This window comes from Cervus canadensis, chromosome 19 (assembly GCF_019320065.1).
Source record: "Cervus canadensis isolate Bull #8, Minnesota chromosome 19, ASM1932006v1, whole genome shotgun sequence".
Classification (NCBI taxonomy): domain Eukaryota; kingdom Metazoa; phylum Chordata; class Mammalia; order Artiodactyla; family Cervidae; genus Cervus; species Cervus canadensis.
This window is the reverse complement of record NC_057404.1, coordinates 47,864,596-47,884,505: the sequence shown is the minus strand read 5'-3', so window position 1 is coordinate 47,884,505 and position 19,910 is coordinate 47,864,596. Positions and strand designations below refer to the sequence as shown.

At 38.5% G+C, this 19,910-nt stretch overlaps 1 protein-coding gene across 1 annotated transcript in view; it reads right to left on the bottom strand.

Moving 5' to 3' along the window:
* The window catches only part of EGF (epidermal growth factor), a 96,732-nt gene that overhangs the window by 38,975 nt on the left and 37,847 nt on the right, over positions 1-19,910 (bottom strand). Inside the window, 4 exon segments of the mRNA XM_043438466.1 lie at positions 3,483-3,631; positions 7,014-7,150; positions 11,119-11,244; positions 12,221-12,343. Of these exon segments, the coding sequence (XP_043294401.1) occupies positions 3,483-3,631; positions 7,014-7,150; positions 11,119-11,244; positions 12,221-12,343 (535 nt within the window).

Sequence of the window (19,910 nt, the reverse complement as noted above, 5' to 3'; positions counted from 1 at the left end):
TGTCCTACAGAACAAATGCTAAGGAGATCTTCTCCAGGTGGCTAGCTCAAGTGCCCTTTCTAGACAGGGGAAAGGGGCTTGATTTCTTCTTCCGCACATGCCATATGCAGGAGGGAGACAAACGTAACACTGGCTCCGGGCCTGGGCTGGGGCAAGCACACTTTAGGGCAGTGGATAATTGGAAATTATTTGCACTGCAGTGCCACTTTATTCCTAGATGAAGGGGTTGTAGGAAGGGTACTGCTAGGCAGAAGGCATTTTTGAACTCAATGTGTCAACTTCACTCATCACATCTGTCACTGTGCCTATGCCCTTGGTAGGAGGCAAGGAATTCTGAAGCCACTTGCTTGTGACCAGAGGAGATACAACTGTCAGTTCTGATCTCGTTGTTATATCATCTCTAAATTCTCACTGTTCTGAGTGGGAGTGAGGGGATGAGAGTTGATACAGATGTAAGCTCCTGACTCTGGAGCTGTCTCAGGCAGGACAGCAGGCATTTGCTCTCAAAGCTCCCCAAGGGGGTCACCCAAAACACACTTCTGCTTGATTCAGCCAGAAAGCACGTCTTGAACGCCAGTGTGGGTCATAAGAAAGCAAAGACAAGGACGAATATTTGGGTTCACATGAGTTCAAGCATAACCCTCAATCGAGTGGAACATCTTTCTTTTTAGGGTCGTTATCTAATTGGTCTCAATGCCACCACTGGGATCCGCTAAACCAAAGGTCCCTAACCTTTAGGATCTACTGCCTGATGATCTGGGGCAGGGCTGATGTAATAGTAACAGAAATAAAGTGCACAATAAATATAACGTACTTGAATCATTCCAAAAGCATCCTTCCACCCCTGGTCCATGGAAAAATTGTCTTCTATGAAACGGGTCCTTGGTACCAAAAAGGTTGGGGATGCTGACCTAAATCCACCCTGTTTCCAGGGCGAAAGCTGTCTATCCAGAACTCTAGAAGAATGATTTTCTTACCTTATAGTGGTTTTCGTCACCTCAAAAGGATGAGCAAACGGCTACTTTGTTTTCTTCCTGATTCTTTTTACTAAGGATCTGACGTTAGGAATCGGGACCCCTTATCACTAAATAATAACGTTGCCAGGGGAATTACCAACTTCCTTCCTTCCTACAGTTAGATGTTAATATGAATCTGTCTTCTCCTAAGCCAATATAAACCATAAGCATCCAGTCTGCTTTTTTTTTTTTACTTGGCTAAGAGTTACTATATAATCTAATATCACAAGCCAGGAATCCCAGTTATTTAAATCAAATTTCTAGCTAATATCAAGGTTTTCAAACTATAAACCTCTCATTTCCAGACAAATTAAAGGTTTTCTCTTAGCAGCTGCCTTTAGAGGGAAGAGGACTTGAGAAGGGCTTGTTATTACTCAAGTCAATGAACTAGGGAATTTGAGGTCTGACACTCCAGGATAGGGTGGTGCTTGTCTATCTCCTGGAGGCACTGCCTTGGCAGTGGGTACCATACCACTATTAATCAAACACGTAAAATTAGAGGTGCCGTGCGAATGTGAGAAATGTGAGGAGACCCAGCATCCTTGGAGAGTCCAAAAGTGGCTGACATCTGCTGTCCTGATCAGCGTTTCTGAGAACAGCAGTGTAGAAGCTCTATCATTATGCACAGGTAACATTTTAAATGTCCTTTTAAGTAGGTTCAAAACAGAGAAGACCTTTATTATGATTTTTATCACTATTACAACTGAAGTTGATTTTCACTTGTTATGTGACTCTGGGTCGAGCACATTTAATCAACCCTGGTTGTTGGAGGCAGCATATACCTATGATTATTAAAAACATAAGTTTTGGAAACGGTTGCCCTTGAGTTCAAATTCCAGATCCAATACTTGCTGGCTGCTTGACCTTGGGAAAGTTGTTTTGCCTCTTTGATTCTCATTTTTTTTTTTTTTAAGCTGGGGATATGAAAACTTACCTTTTGGGGTGTCAATATGGATACAAAGCTCTTAGTGCAGTATCTGGTGCATTTCAGTTATTCAGTAAATGAATAAATACAAAAGGAATAAAGAAATGGGATGAAGGTATGGCTAAATGAATAAGCAAATAAATGAACGAATGAGTTAATTAAAATATACTCGGTCTGGACAGAGAAATACCGTATAATTCATAACTGAGCACCACATCATACATCTGGCTCATTTTTAAAAGCCTGTTTGTTTCCCATGGGTTATCCAGGCCAAAAGAGGTTTTCTGTGACATAGAAAACCTGCCCTGAAGCATTTAAACCCACTCCCTGGGATTTCTTCCTCTGTGTTGGGACCACTGATTTCAGAGGTGAAATCCCAGCTCATTCTCTCTTTTACTTTAACGTGGTTGCAGAGATGCCAGAGGTTTGAGTTGGCCACCAGGTCGCTCCATAGCTTCAAGATCCTCTGAGACAGTGTCCCAGAGCCTAGAGTCTCTAAGCCTCTCCCATGAGGTATTGTGATTGGCTCTTTCTCACTCAGAAGCAGGAAGTGGGCTCTCATTAGCAAACACAAGAGACGCAGCCCTCTCTTTCCTCTCCCTCCTCCCCACCTCAACTGTTCCTGGGGCTCACACAGGACGGGCACACACACACACACACACACACACACACACTCAAGTTCAGCGGTGCTTCCTGCAGCCCCAAGAGCAGTGTGCCCAGAGGGCAGACACACCACAGCTTCTCTCTGGTCCTGCTGTATCCCTGCAAAGAGAAAACACACCATCTCTCCCCCCTGAAGAGGACTTTCCTCACAACTCCAGCGTGAAGCACTTGCTCCCTCCTTCACGCTCATTTAAAAGAGCGAACATGTGAGATCCAGCAAGACTTGTCATTTGAATGTTGTACAACTTTGAATAAATCACTTAGCCCTTATGAGCTTTAGTTTCCACCCCCTCCCAACCTGTAAAATGAAGGGGAAGTTGACGGCTGAAGCCCCTTCCAGAGCCCCCTCTGGGAGCACCCACCTTCATGTGGCAATTATTTATGCATGACCTTACGACCTTTTTTATATTGAGATTCAGACCAAGTGTTTGCATGAGTTTTCCTGTGTATATGCACTTTGTCGCCCTGGCTACCCTAAGCTGACCAGAAACATGGAGCTCCCCATGCTCCTGTGTATCTTCCATGCCACCTGGGTAACAGGTGACCCACAGCAGAGCCTCAGAAAAAGCGTGCGGGTTGTATCCAGACAGGCTTTGCGTTTCTCTGATATCAACAGCCTGAAGTTCAAAAACACACGCTGCTTTCTTGGTCCTCTGTTCACCCTTAATGAAAGATACAATCTTGATGAAAGGAGGAAGGCCCTGCTTGGTGGTGGGGAGGCGGGAGGGACTGTGGACAGCACTGGGGGCATCTTCCTCTGACGCCAGTTAGGGGACCAGCAACATCTCCCTGTTTTCCAAGTGAAGGATGAGGCCAACTGTATTACATGTCCCACCACTCCCATCCCATGTGACTTAACAACGAAAGAGGACACACACCCTCTGTCTGTCCAGTAGAGTTTACAGCCAATCCAGTCAACAGCAAGACCTTCCGGTAAACCTACTTCTTCCTCGAGAAGTCTTTCTTGCTGGGAACCATCCATTTTAGCTCTTTCTATTCACTTCAGGACTGTATGGGCAAAGTATATCTGCAGAAAAGAACACAGGCATATAGTCTGATTTGTTTAAAAACTAAATGTGGAATATATACAAACAGGATTAGTAAATCTTTGTATCATACAGTATAATCATTCAGAGCTTGGCTTTGGAGACAGACGCACCTGGAACTGAACTCTCTCTCTGCTGCTTCCCAGATGTATATAAACTTAAGCAAATTACTCAATGTCTCAGAAGCTCAGCTTCCTTATTGGCAAAATGGGAATAATGCTATCAAGTGCATTAATTATATATATATATATATATATCCTTAGCCTTGTGCCTGGCACATATTTCTATTGCAGGTAATTTGCTTGGCTTTGATCACTGGTCAATAACAAAGCCATCATATTTAAACTCTAATGGCTTCAACAGCCTGAAAGGGAGCAAAGATGAGCAGTTTAATGGGGGTTGTAAGCTGAGCTTTATCTTCCACTGCTTCATCCACAGGACTCCACTTCACTGCAAGTCAGGGCACACAGCTTCATCTCCCTGCTTGGCATTTATTTGTTGCATCACCTTGGTTAAATCATTTTACTTATTTATATATTTTTAAAACTGAAGTATAGCTGATGTATGATGTTATATGTTGCAGGTATATAATACAGTGATTCACCATTTTTAAAGTTTATGTTCCACTTATAGTTATGATAAAATATTGGCTATATTCCCTGTGTTGTCCAGTATATCCTGTAGCTTATTTTACTTGCTACATAATAGTTTAAACCTCTTAATCCCCTTCCCCTATATTGCCCCTCCCCGCTTCCCTCTCCCTACTGGTAATCACTAGTTTGTTGTTTTATATCTGTGAGCTTGCTTCTTCTTTGGTATTTTCACTAGTTTGTTGTATTTTTTTAGATTCCACATATAAGTTATATCATATAGTATTTTTCTTCCTCTGTCTGGCTTATTTTACTTAGCATCATAGCCTCCATATCCATCCATGTTGTTGCAAATGGCAAATTTTCATTTTTTATGGCTTATTAGTATTACATTGTTTTATTTATTTATACCACATCTTTATTCATTCATCTGTTGATGGATACTTATTTGCTTCCATATCTTGGCAATTGTAAATAATGCTGCAATGAATATTGGGGTCCATGTATCTTTTTGAATCACTGTTTTTGTTTTTTTCTGATATATACCCAGGAGTGGAATTGCTGGGTTATATTGCTGAGTTTATTTTTAGTTTATTGAGAACTCTCGATACTGTTTTCCACAGTGGTTGTACCAATTTACATCCCCAATAACAGTGTGCATGTTTCATTTAAGTCATTTAATCTCAATTTTCTCAACTATAAAAATGACAAAATCAGACAAGATATTTGCTAAAGTTCCTTTCATCTCTAACAATATATAATTCCATTTTAAATAATCAATTTTGTTCAACAGAACATACCCTGCAAGTACAAAGTTGCTTTTCAGTTTAATATTCAGACTATCAAACAAGTACAAGAATAAAAAATTGCTATGAGTGGCTGACAATTTAATGATAGCATTTGTAGAATATTAACTGTGAGTACATATATGTACATAAACTCATCAACAATAATGAGAATATTCATAAAATAATTAAATAATGAGCTATCATCTTTCTGGATAAAATAGAAAAGGTTCTATTCCACAATTCAAAAATGGGTACTTCTTATATTAAAAAATAATTCTAGTACTCTGCTTCACCAGCTTAAGTGTGTACATGTATCATCTGGGGAATCTTGTTAAAATGCAGATTCTGATTCAGTGGTCAGGGGTGGAGCCTGAGAATCTGCAGTTCTAAAAAGCTCCAGGTTATGCTGAGGTCACTGGTCCAAGGACCACAGTTTGAGAAGCAAGAAGATGGGACCATTGACCAAAGAAATGAAAAAACATGCATAAGTCATATGATTTAGAGTTCATTTTAGGTTTTCTTGTTCACCTCATTGTAAAAATTACTGATTGTGTGGAAAAAAAATAATTTGGTAATAAACGAATCTTGAACTGATTCTATGAATTTTTTTTCCTGTTATATAATTCTTCTATGGAGTTACATAGATTCAGTTCATAGAAAAGAAATAATTATTTGCTAGTGTTAAATCACAATACTTCTATTTGCAAAAATAGTTATATTTGGCTACCAATCCATATCGATTAAACACAGAATCAATTTACTTCACTCTGTCTCTTTTGGCCATTTACTAGAATGCTTCAAATCAGAAAAAAACAGAAACACGAAATTTAAAAATTCTAGGAACAAAAGCACCATCTAGTAATAACTAAATCATTATGGAGGGAGGTTAATAACTGTATAACTTTATCATTATTGGGTGATTAATTTTCAAAAAAACACTATAACATGTCATTTCAAGCACATTCTAATCTAGCACAAAGATAACTAAGAAATTAAAGACCAAATAGCTGATTGGGTTGATAATTTAGAAATTCTAATGTTTACACAAAAACATTTCATGTAAAATTATGTAAATAACATCCTAGATTTCCATTCACACATGGACTGTAGGACTTATGTTCCTTGATTTTCATAATCAGGAGGTCACCAAATTCCTTCCCTGATGTGTGTTAGTGACTCAATCATGTCTGATTCTTTGTGACTCCATGGACTGTAGCCTGCCAGGCTCTTCTGTCCATGGAATTCTCCAGTCAAGAATACTGGAGTGGGTAGCCATTCCCTTCTACAGTGGATCTTCCCAACACAGGGATAGAACCTGGGTCTCCTACATTGCAGGCAGATTCTTTACCATCTGAGCCATGAGGAAAGCCGTCCTTCCCTTAAGGCCATGTACTAAATGCAAATTAGTAATCCATACTTAATATGCTGTATCCCAACCTCCTACTTCTCCCTAAACATAAATAAATCAAAAACTATTTATGGCACTCCTCTGGTGTGTATGGTACTGTGCTAGCTTCCCATTCTCACCTCCAAAGAGGAAGCTAAACCTCAGATTCTGTTTAAATCATCCCCAAAGTTGAATCATAGTAAGGACCAGGGTTGGTTGCTTGTTTAGTTGCTAAGTCATGTCTGACTCTTGCGACCCCATGGACTATAGCCTACCAGGCTCCTGTGCCCATGGGATTCTCCAGGCAAGAATACTGGGCTGGGTTCCTTCTCCTGGGCAGATTCCCAACCCAGGAATCAAACCTGGGTCTCCTGCATTGCAGGGAGATTCTTTACCAACTGAGCTACACAGTTTATGGTAACAGAATCACCCTTAAAATTTTCTCAAGTGATTTTCAATGACCATTTAAATTTTTCTTTGCCTAATCATTCCAAGCTTTGTAGCGGATTTTCAAGTAGCCCAAGTAATCTTTTATGACAAAAATCCTCTATTCTGTCCTTAAATCACAGCTACATCTGTTCAAGTAGCAAAATCATACCTTATTTTCCACAGGGTCATGATCAAGGGCAAAAACCATTCCTATTTGTTGGTGGAGCAGGGTTCCATAATCTGTTCCATCAAAATGCATGTATCGAATATCTTGAGAATTGGCAAGCATCGAAAATGGCGGTGGTCCTAATAACCAAATTTGAATATGGCAACATTTAAAATAAGCCTTGGAACCCACAAGGCACTTCCGACTCCTCCCATTCATTGCTCCCTCTTCCTTAATTCCTGCAGTACTTGTTTTCTTCATTTCCCACCAGCGTTGTGGTACCTTAAGACAGGCAAAAAGACTGCCTTTTCCATGAGTTGACATATGGTCAGAATTTTATCATTGGATTCCTCCCTACCTATGTGTCTCCTTTTAAAATGCAAATTACTTCTAGAAAGACACAGACACAGTATTAAGTAACAAATATCTCAGCTAAATGATGCAAGTCTTATGCTGCAATCTCCTTGATTCACACATATTGAAACATTAATATTATCAGATTGTATTGATTCATGTCCAAATAAATTCCCTTCTCTAGACTGGACACTTTTTTTTTTTTTTTTCCAGTGGGTTTTGTCATACATTGATATGAATCAGCCATGGATTTACATGTATTCCCAATCCCGATCCCCCCTCCCACCTCCCTCTCCACCCGATTCCTCTGGGTCTTCCCAGTGCACCAGGCCGGAGCACTTGTCTCATGCATCCCACCTGGGCTGGTGATCTGTTTCACCATAGATAGTATACATGCTGTTCTTTTGAAATATCCCACCCTCACCTTCTCCCACAGAGTTCAAAAGTCTGTTCTGTATTTCTGTGTCTCTTTTTCTGTTTTGCATATAGGGTTATCGTTACCATCTTTCTAAATTCCATATATATGTGTTAGTATGCTGTAATGTTCTTTATCTTTCTGGCTTACTTCACTCTGTATAAGGGGCTCCAGTTTCATCCATCTCATTAGAACTGATTCAAATGAATTCTTTTTAACGGCTGAGTAATATTCCATGGTGTATATGTACCACAGCTTCCTTATCCATTCATCTGCTGATGGGCATCTAGGTTGCTTCCATGTCCTGGCTATATAAACAGTGCTGCGATGAACATTGGGGTGCACATGTCTCTTGTCAGATCTGGTTCCTCATGTGTTGCCGCAGAAGTGGGATTTGCTGGGTCATAATGAGTTTCTATTTCCGAGTTTTAGAAATCTCCCACACTGTTTCCATAGCGGCGGTCTAGTTTGCATTCCCTAAGCATGTAGAGGGTTCCCTTTTCTCCACAACCCTCTCCAGCATTTTAATTTCTTGTAACTTTTGGATAGCAGCATCCTGACTTGTGTGTTGGTACCTCATTGTGGTTTTGATTTGCATTTCTCTAATAATGAATGATGTTGAGCATCTTTTCATGTGTTTGTTAGCCATCTGTATGTCTTCTTTGGAGAAATGTCTGTTTAGTTCTTTGGCCCATTTTTTGACTGGGTCATTTATTTTTCTGGAATTGAGCTGCAGGAGTTGCTTGTATATTTTTGAGATTAATCCTTTGTCTGTTTCTTCATTTGCTATTATTTTCTCCCAATCTGATGGCTGTCTTTTCACCTTACTTATAGTTTCTTTGTAGTGCAAAAGCTTTTAAGTTCATTAGTCCCATTGTTTAGTTGCTTTTATTTCCAATATTCTGGGAGGTGGTTCATAGAGGATCTTGCTGTGATTTATGTCGGAGAGTGTTTTGCCTATGTTCTCCTCTAGGAGTTTTATAGTTTCTGGTCTTACATTTAGATCTTTAATCCATTTTTGAGTTTATTTTTGTGTATGGTGTTAGAAAGTGTTCTAGTTTCATTCTTTTACAAGTGGTTGACCAGTTTTCCCAGCACCACTTGTTAAAGAGGTTGTCTTTTTTCCATTGTATATCCTTGCCTCCTTTGTCAAAAGATAAGGTGTCCATAGGTTCGTGGATTTATTCTCTTGGGCTTTCTATTCTGTTCCATTGATGCTATATTTCTGTCTTTGTGCCATACATACTGTTTGATGACTGTGGCTTGTACGTAAGTTCTGAGTCAGGCAGGTTGATTCCTCCAGTTCCATTCTTCTTTCTCAAGATTATTGGCTATTCGAGGTTTTTTGTATTTCCATACAAATTGTGAAATTCTTTGGTCTAGTTCTGTGAAAAATACCGTTGGTAGCTTGATAGGGATTGCATTGAATCTATAGATTGCTTTGGGTAGAATAGCCATTTTGACAATATTGATTCTTCCAATCCATGAACACGGTATGTTTCTCCATCTGTTTGTGTCCTCTTTGATTTCTTTCATCAGTGTTTTATAGTTTTCTATGTATAGGTCTTTTGTTTCTTTAGGTAGATATACTCCTAAGTATTTTATTCTTTTGTTTGCAATGGTGAATGGTATTGTTTCCTTAATTTCTCTTTCTGTTTTTTTCATTGTTAGTATGTATAGGAATGCAAGGGATTTCTGTGTGTTAATTTTATATCCTGCAACTTTACTATATTCATTGATTAGCTCTAGTAATTTTCTGGTAGAGTCTTTAGGGTTTTCTATATAGAGGATCATGTCATCTGCAAACAGTGAGAGTTTCACTTCTTCTTTTCCTATCTGGATTCCTTTTACTTCTTTTTCTGCTCTGATTGCTGTGGCCAAAACTTCCAACACTATGTTGAATAGTAGTGGTGAGAGTGGGCACCCTTGTCTTGTTCCTGATTTCAGGGGAAATGCCTTCAATTTTTCACCATTGAGGGTGATGCTTGCTGTGGGTTTGTCATATATAGCTTTTATTATGTTGAGGTATGTTCCTTCTATTCCTGCTTTTTGGAGAGTTTTAATCATAAATGAGTGTTGAATTTTGTCAAAGGCTTTCTCTGCATCTATTGAGATAATCATATGGTTTTTATCTTTCAATTTGTTAATGTGGTGTATTACATTGATTGATTTGCGGATATTAAAGAATCCTTGCATTCCTGGGATAAAGCCCACTTGGTCATGGTGTATGATTTTTTTAATATGTTGTTGGATTCTGTTTGCTAGAATTTTGTTAAGGATTTTTGCATCTATGTTCATCAGTGATATTGGCCTGTAGTTTTCTTTTTTTGTGGCATCTTTGTCTGGTTTTGGAATTAGGGTGATGGTGGCCTCATAGAATGAGTTTGGAAGCTTACCTTCATCTGCAATTTTCTGGAAGAGTTTGAGTAAGATAGGTGTTAGCTCTTCTCTAAATTTTTGGTAGAATTCAGCTGTGAAGCCATCTGGTCCTGGGCTTTTGTTTGCTGGAAGATTTTTGATGACAGTTTCGATTTCCTTGCTTGTGATGGGTCTGTTAAGATCTTCTATTTCTTCCTGGTTCAGTTTTGGAAAGTTATACTTTTCTAAGAATTTGTCCATTTCATCCAAGTTGGACTGGACACTTTTTAAATGGAGGTAACACTGTGTGAGTTAATAATAAGACCCTTCATAATTTCAGAGCTCAGATTATGCTATATTAACTGAGAAGTTAAGACTATTGAAGTCTGAGTAAGGCAAGCTCTACAGGTTCATCATTTACGTTACCCCAGATTACAGGCATAATGAACCTCAGGAGAGATTATGTCAATTTGGGACAAATCCAGGATTTCCAAGGCTATTGAAGGACATGAGGGGTATAATATTAGAAGATGAAAAAATAGCTGGACCACACAACTTCATATTTAATTTTGTCATGGAAAGGACAGAACTTGTATTATGATTATTACATTTACTGGAGAGATGAAAATCAAATTAATCAACAAATATTTATTAAATGCCTCTTAACTATAAAGCATTTTAAGACTGTTCTTATTCTGGTTATGACATTCATATATACTGGAATGCCATACTTGATGTTATAGCAAACCTCTGCTTAATGTTAATTAACTTCAAAATGTTTCTCAAACACATAATTATTATTTATGCAATAACAACTTATGTTATTTATACTTATGTGATCTGTTTTCAATTTCCAAAAATAAAAAAAAAATTCAACTGCCTATGCAGAAGCCAAAAGCAATTTAACACTTTCTAAACTAAATGGTGTTTTTCACATAACCTTCTCACAGAGACACACTTTTGAATGTTCACAGCACTAACCTGAAGGTCTACAGCTCTTTTTGTCCAGCTGTAGGTCATACCCAGGAAGGCAGCCACATTTCCAGGATACTGGGCTGAGAGGGGTGCAGAGCTGGCTACATCCACCGTTATCAGGTGATAGCAACTCTTTGGTACTGATGCTATATCACTCAAGAATACACCAATTTTTCCTCAAAATAGTGAGGTGAACCAAATATACGTTGATTTTTAAGACCATTTCCATTGTAACAGTCATTCATACTATTACAATCAAGTTTATTTTTCAGAGATTAGGAGGAAAATGTCACTGTACTCTATTTCCCTATAACTTGACATTGTGAATGTTAAAGCTTCGCATCCCAGTGACCCTTCCCTTCTTGATCTATCACTGAGTTTGTGAACAAGTACTCTGGTAGCTGGCTGGAATAAGTAGTGTGTTTTGATGAATTTGGCAGCTGGTCTAATTCTTCTGGCATATACGCTAAGTCGCTTCAGTCACGTCCAACTCTTTGAGACTATATGGACTGTAGCCTGCCAGGCTCCACTGTCCATGGGGTTCTCCAGGAAAGAATACTGATTAACATAATTTTTTCTCCCTCACATTTTTGGACTCTTGACTTCTCTTGCCCTTTTTGTTTAAAAAAAGTTACACGTAACTCATCTGCTAACTTTGAGTTATAACCTTCGCTCTACATACTTAAGTCTCTATGAAGATGAAAGTAGGGAGATAGTCCCAGGTACACACAACAGGCAAAGCACTCCATATCCACCATCTTGTTTAATGCTGGCCACAAATCCAGAAGGCAGATATCATTAACCTCTACAGATGAGCAAACAGAGACCAAAAGAAGGCAAGAACTAGTCCAGAACAGTATTGCTAGTATCTGATAACACTGCCTCAGAGCTGTCTAGCGTCAAAGCTCTGGCTTATAGCTACTACACTATGCTCTCTAAAAACAAGAAACAGACAGAAATCTTAGTTAATTCATATGTTAATCCATTATGTAAATATATTTCAATTTATAATGTTGGGAAATCTGTTTTCCTTTGTCAGTAGTTGTGATTTTTAGGTGTCAGTTAGAAAATAAATGCTTTCAAACAAACAAGAGGTAAACAAGCTTACCCCTGCATGTTTTTCCATCTGTGTCAAGCACTGAGCCTTCAGGACAGAAATGTATGGGACCGTCTGATGTCAGAACACAGTCATGACTGCATTCAGACACATTGCTTGGGCAGGAAATTAACTCTAATGAATGAAAAATAAGGTCAAAATTAATGATAAATCAGATTTATGGAAATTCAGTAAAATCAGTTGCTAACAAAAAAATGATCTCCTGAAAAGAATAAGTTAAATAAAGACTGAACATTTATGAGTTGCTATGGTAATGGAGATATAAAAATAAAGAAAAAATTCCAAATCTAAAGCAAATTAATGAAAGACTTCTGATTTTGGAAAAATGACTCGTTTCCTCCAAGTTTCTCTTCTGTCAAATATTATTTTTAAGTTATTAGTCATTAAAATTCCAAAATATTTTAGATAGAACTTGGGCAAATGATTCTCGAGTTCACCTAGAAAACAAATTATATGGCTATGAAAAATAAAAACATCATGTGACTGTCATTAGATGAAAGAAGAGAATGAGAGGCAGTAAATAAATATCAAAATGTATCATAAAGGTACAATAATTAAAACAGTTGGTAATGTATAAAAATAGATCATGAGGATAATAGAATCAGATAGAAAGTTCATTTTAGAGAAGACTCAAGTACAGATATTAATATAGTATGTGATAAAGCTATTTTAAGTCACTGAGCATAGGGAATATCATCCAGTAAATGGTAAATAAGTGAGTAATGATTTGGGGCAAAAATTAAATCCCTGTACTACACCACACATCAACATAAATTCTAAGTAAATCAAACATTAAAATGTAAAATATATACCACAGAAGTTCTAGAAGTTTGGACAATCAAATGAGATTATGTGTGTCCTGTTTGGCATATAATGAACTCTGTAACATATTAACATCATGCACTTAAGCACAGCTGCTCATGGGTAAACCATATGGCGTTAGAAGAAGGTCGAGTTCCATAAACAATCACAAAGGTGGTGGGTAATTTCCAAGAAATTCATTACCATTCATCCATTATTCTGTGCCTCATTCAATAAGACATATGACACTTTATCATCTGTGAAGCAGTATTTTCTTGGCTACACTGACTTTTAGGACCTTAGTTCCCAGACCAGGGCCAAAGCAGGCCCTGTGGCAATAGAAGCAGGAAGCCCTTACCACTGGACCACCATGGAATTCCCACATAATTTTAAACCTTTGTTTCTGCTTAGCTATGTTAGTAGATTCAACAAGAAACCTATAAGAAGTTATTTGAATATGTAATCCTAAACTTGAGTTGAGAATATCCATAAAAACTCATATTTCTCTTTTTAAAAAGTGCTTTCCTAATTTTGATGACCCCAAAGCCCTCAAAATAATAACTAACTTTGTAGCGAATTATGTTATTTAAAACAATTTCTTGTTAAAAGGAAGCTGTAGCCTTGAGAGATTGCTGATTCTAGGTCTAAAACATAATACATATAAGACAAGACAGGAAAATATGTCCTGCCAGGTAAGAGAAAACTATCAAAGACTGCTGGGATCTGGAATCCATTTGAAGAGTCTCCCATCAGCCAAAGAGGAAACAATTTGCTCATTGGTAAGGGTAACAACTACATTGGATTGAAACATATAAAAAATGTTAAAAATTCAGGAGTTCATAATGATACTTACAAAAAAATTCCCAAAGTCCTTCTACAAAGACACTATCATCCTGATGCCAAAACCAGACAAAGACACTACCAAAAAAGAGTTACAGGACAGTATCTTTGATGGATATAGATGCAAAACTCTTCAAGAAAGTATTAGCAAACTGAATCCCACAACACACACAAAGGATGATCAAGTTGGTCACCATGATCAAGTTGGATTCATTTCAGGGTCACAAGGATGGTTTAAAATATATAAATCAATAGATGTGATACACCACATCATCAAAAGAAAGGACTAAAATTATATGATGCATAAAAAGCATTAGATAAAATTCAATATCTATTCATGATAAAAACTCTTGCAAAAAGTGGATATAGAAGGAACATATCTCAATAGACATGACAAAGCACAGCCAGTATAGTGGTGAAGAGCTGAAAGCCTTCCCATTAAAATATGGAAAAAGAGGATGCCCACTCTCACCACTTCTAGTCAACACAGTATCGGAAGTCCTAGCCACAACAATCAGACAAGAAATAAAAGGTATCTGAATTGGGAGGATAGAGGTAAACCTGTCAATATATGCAGATAGCATGATACTTTATATAGGAAACCCTAAAGACACCACACAAAAGCTATTAGAACCAATAAATAAATTTGTTACAAGACTAATATACAGAAATCTCTTCCATTTGTTTATACTAATGATGAAATATCAGAAAGAGAAAGTTTAAAAAATCAATACCATTTATAATTACATCAGAAAAAAAAATATGTAGGAATAAACCTAAGCAAGAAGGTGAAAGACTTATTTGCTGAGAACTATAAAACATTAGCAAAGAAGACCAAAGGTGATTCAAGGAAATGGAAAGATACCCCATGATCTTAGATTGGAAAAATTTTAACAATATTGTTAAAACGTCCAATCTACTGAAAGTAATCTACAGATTTACTGTGATCTCTATCAAATTACCCATGGTGGTTTTCATAGAACTAGAACAAATAATCCTAAAATTTACTTGGAAACACAGAAGACCCAGAATTGACAAAGCAGTCCTGAGGGAAAAGAACAAAGCAGAAGGCATAATCCCTCCAGATTTTAGACAAAATACCATAAAGCTACAGTAATCAAAACAATGTGGTATTAGCACAAAAACAGACATGGATCACTGGTACAGAATAGAGCCCAGAAATACACCCACATACCCGTGGTCAATTAGTCTTTCACAAAGGAAGCAAGAACGTACAATGGAGAAAAGACAGTTTTTTCAGCAAGTGGTGTTCATGTGTAAATCAGTGAAGTCAGAACACTCCCTCACACCACACACAAAGATAAAAACAACATAAAGACTTAAATATAAGACATGACGTTATAAAACTCCTAGAAGGGAACACAGCAAAAACATTCTGTGACATAAACTGCATCAATGTTTTCTTAGGTCAATCTCCTAAGGCAAAAGAAATAAAGGCAAAAATAAACAAATTGGGCCTAATTAAACTTACAAGCTTTTGCACAGCAAAGGATACCATAAACAAAACCAAAAGACAACAAGCATTGCTGGTAAGGATATAAATTGATGCAGCCAGTATGGAGGTTCCTTAAGAAGTGAAAACTAGAGTTACCATGTGTGTGTGTGCTTAGTCATTAAGTCGTGTCCAACTCATTGCATGGCTCAGATGCTAAAGTTACCATATGATTCAACAACTCCACTACTGGGCGTATATCCAGAAAAACCAAAAGCTCTAATTCAAAAAGATACATGCACTCCAATGTTCATAGCAGCACTATTTGCAATAACTGAGAAATGGAAGCAATCTAAGTGTCCAGTAACAGATGAATGAATAAACAAGCTGTGAGATGTATATACAATTGAATATTCAGTTCAGTTCAGTCGCTCAGTCATGTTCAACTCTTTGTGACCCCATGGATCACAGCACTCCAGGCCTCCCTGTCCATCACCAACTTGCAGAGTTTACTCAAACTCATGTCCATCGAGCTGGTGATGCCATCTAGCCATCTCATCCTCTGTTGTCCCCTTCTCCTCCTGCCCCCAGTCCCTCCCAGCATCAGGCTCTTTTCCAATGAGTCAGCTCCACATCAGGTGGCCAAAGCATTGGCGTTTCAGCTTCAGCATCAGTCCTTCCAATGAACACCCAGGACTGATCTCTTTTAGGATGGACTGATTGGATCTCCTTGCAGTCCAAGGGACTCTCAAGAGTCTTCTCCAACACCACAGTTCAAAAGCATCAATTCTTTGGTGGTCAGCTTTCTTCACAGTCCAACTCTCTCATCCATACATGACCACTGGAAAAACCATAGCCTTGACTAGATGGACCTTTGTTGGCAAACTAATGTCTCTGCTTTTTAATATGCTATCTAGGTTGGTCATAACTTTCCTTCCAAGGAGTAAGCGTCTTTTAAAAATTTCATGGATGCAATCACCATCTGCAGTGATTTTCGAGCCCCCAAAAATAAAGTCAGCCACTGTTCCCACTATTTCCCCATCTATTTCCCTTGAAGTGATGGGACCAGATGCTATGATCTTAGTTTTCTGAACGTTGCGCTTTAAGCCAACTTTTCCACTCTCCTCTTTCACTTTCATCAAGAGGCTTTTTAGTTCTTCTTCACTTTCTGCCATAAGGGTGGTGTCATTTGCATATCTGAGGTTATTGATATTTCTCCCAGCAATCTTGATTCCAGCTTGTGCTTCATCCAGCCCAGCGTTTCTCATGATGTACTCTGCATATAAGTTAAATACGCAGGGTGACAATATACAGCCTTGACATACTCCTTTTCCTATTTGGAACCAGTCTGTTGTTCCATCTCCAGTTCTAACTGTTGCTTTCTGACCTGCGTATAGGTTTTTCAAGAGGCAGGTCAGGCAGTCTGGTATTCCCATCTCTTTCAGAATTTTCCACAGTTTATTGTGATCCACACAGTCAAAGGCTTTGGCATAGTCAATAAAACATAAATAGATGTTTTTCTGGAACTCTCTTGCTTTTTCAATGATCCAGCAGATGTTGGCAATTTGATCTCTGGTTCCTCTGCCTTTTCTAAAACCAGCTTGAACATCTGGAGGTTCATGATTCACTGAACCTCAGTGAAGCCCAGCTTCACTTATTGCTGGGCCCAGCTTGGAGAATTTTGAACATTACTTTACTAGCGTGTGAGATGAGTGCAGTGTGTGGTAGTTTGAGCATTCTTTGGGATTCTCTTTCTTTGGGATTGGAATGAAAACACCTTTACTCAGCCATAAAAAAGAATGAAAAATGCAATTTTTAGCAACATGGATGGACCTAAAGATTATCATACTAAGTAATTCAGACAAAGACAAATATGTGATATCACTTATGTATGGAATCTAAAAAATAGTACAGATGATTTTATTTAAAAAACAGAAACAGACTCACAGACATAGAAAACAACTTAGGGTTACCAACGTGGGAAGGTGGGTAGGGATAAACTGGGAAGATGGGATTAACAGACACACACCACCATATATAAAATAGATAAACAGAAAGTACAGAGAATTGTATTTCATATCTCAATACCCAAGAAACTATAATAGAAAAGCATTTTTTAAAAAATAATGTAGATATATACATATATGTGCTGTGTCACTCAGTCGTGTCCAACTCTTTGGGATCCCAGGCTCCTCTGTTCATGAGATTCTCCAGGCAAGAATACTGGAGTGGGTTGCCATGCCCTCCTCCAGGGGATCTTCCCAACTCAGGGATCAAACTCAGGTCTCCCACATTGTAAGCGGATTCTTTACGGTCTAAGCCACCAGGGAAGCCCATATACATATATATGTATAAGAGAATCACTTAGTTAAACAGCTGTAACTAAACAATATTGCAAACCAACTATACTTCAATAAAAAATAAAATTAAAAAACCTATCAGCCACCTTTGAAAGGTGTTAAAGAACCAACCCATTATTCTAAATAAAGAAAAAAAATTCAAGACTTATACTGCCTTAACTATAAGAATGACAACTTGAAGTAACCAAATAGTTAATGAGAGTACATTTTCTTTATAAAAGTATTATAATTAATAATTTAAAAGAAATATAAGAACTAGATATCACTATTCAAATCCCTTGATGAAATAATGGATCCAGGAAATGAGTGTTCATGGCTGCTACAACCATTCCCTGAAAGATGACTAGGCTCTTTCTTGCTCCCAGCCATTGTGGCAGCTGCTCTTGGTTGGAGGCAGTCCCACACCTATGGCAGAAAAACAGTGATCCGAAAGAAGACAAAAAAATTCCTGAAGTCGATCAGTTCTAGGCTCCCACTTGTTATAGAAAGTGGAAAGTAGGTGCTGCAGATACAAGCAGACTCTGAAAATGTTCAGATAAGGTAAGAAGAAACCAGTCATCCTCACCAACAAATCCCAAATGCCCAAAACAAATGGAAATCTGAAATAGAGTACTGCACCATATTGGTCAAAACTGGTGGCCACCACTACAGTGGCAATGATAATGAATTGGGAACAACATGTTGAAAGTCTACAGTATGTATGTCACTGGCAAAGCCCACAGGGGTCCTTGGAGGTGCTGGAGGCTGGGATAAGATAGAATCTAGGTAATAAGGTCTAACCTGGTCTTTGGGTTTATCGGATGGAACAGTGGTAAAGAATCTACCTGCCAAGCAAGAGATGTGGGTTCAATCCTTGGGTTGGGAAGATCTCCTGGAGAAGGCAATGGCAATGCACTCCAGTTTTCTTGCTTGGAAAATCCCACGGACAGAGGAACCTGGCATACACAGTTCATGGGGTTGCAAAGAGCCAGGCATGACTTAGCAACTGAGCACAAACACAACCTCTTCTTTGAGCTGGTTGTTTTTTTCAGTTGCCTATAGGGGGCCTTGTGCACAACACATGGTATTAGGGTTCCCAGTGAAGAACTACTGTGCCTGACACTGCAGCTCCCTGGACTGCAGGGGACCACATGCAGAAGCACTGTGTTCAACATCTCAATTCAACATGGTAGAGACAGGCCATGTACACAGACCCTAAGACCAGTAGAGAGAGCTGGAATGGGAGCACTACACCAGCCAGGGGGCCCAATGGAAACTCTATCCCCTACCCTGCTATTGAGAACCCTATAAAGCAGCCCTGCCTATTCGGGGAGCCGGTACTATGCAGGTGAGGCTCACATTTCTCCAATCTCTGATCAAATAAGGCTTTTCTTTGCTGCTGAACCAAACTGGATAGATAGTGATAGTGAAGCTGCTCAGTGGTGTCTGACTCTTTGCAACCCCATGGACTGCGGTCTACCAGGCTCCTCCGTCCATGGGATTCTCCAGGCAAGAATACTGGAGTGAGTTGCCATTTAGTTCTCCAGGGGATCTTCCTGACCCAGGGATCGAACCCAGGTCTCCTGCATTGGAAGCAGAAGCTTTTAACCTCTGAGCCACAAGGAAGCCTGCTGAACCAAACTAGGTCTCTTTCTATTGGCATTAGTGATGCTGGGCAGGAGGACTTTTGTGGGGACTGACTGAAAAGGGTTGGCAACATGCATGCTGGTTATTATTGACCCAGGTGATTCTGATATCACTAGAAGAATGCCAGAATGGACTGGTGCAAAGTAAATTGTGCATATTTTTTCTTCAGTAAAACTGAAGAGTTTAGAACAAATGCGAAAAAGAGAAACAACCAGATGTTATGTGTCTCCTAATGGAAGTGTAAATATACCAAAGAAGCATTATTGTCAAAATTGCAAAGTCTAACCTGATCAAGACTGCAGATCTAGCTACAAGTGTTCAGAAGGACAGAGACATCATAGAAGTATGTTCAATAAAATCTAGAGTATGAGAAATTCTGCAGGAAAAAATATAGTTTCTTCAGTAAATACTTGCAAGGGGGAAAAAAGAAGAGAAAGAATCTGTAGGGTAAAAGAGAGAGAGGTATTAACCTAACACAACACAAGGAACTTGTCTGCATATTTAGCCAAACAAATCAACTACTTAAAAAATCTTTTTAAGATAACTTGAAAACAGTGTTTTAGATGTAATAGTGTACTATGATTATATTTTTAACATGCTT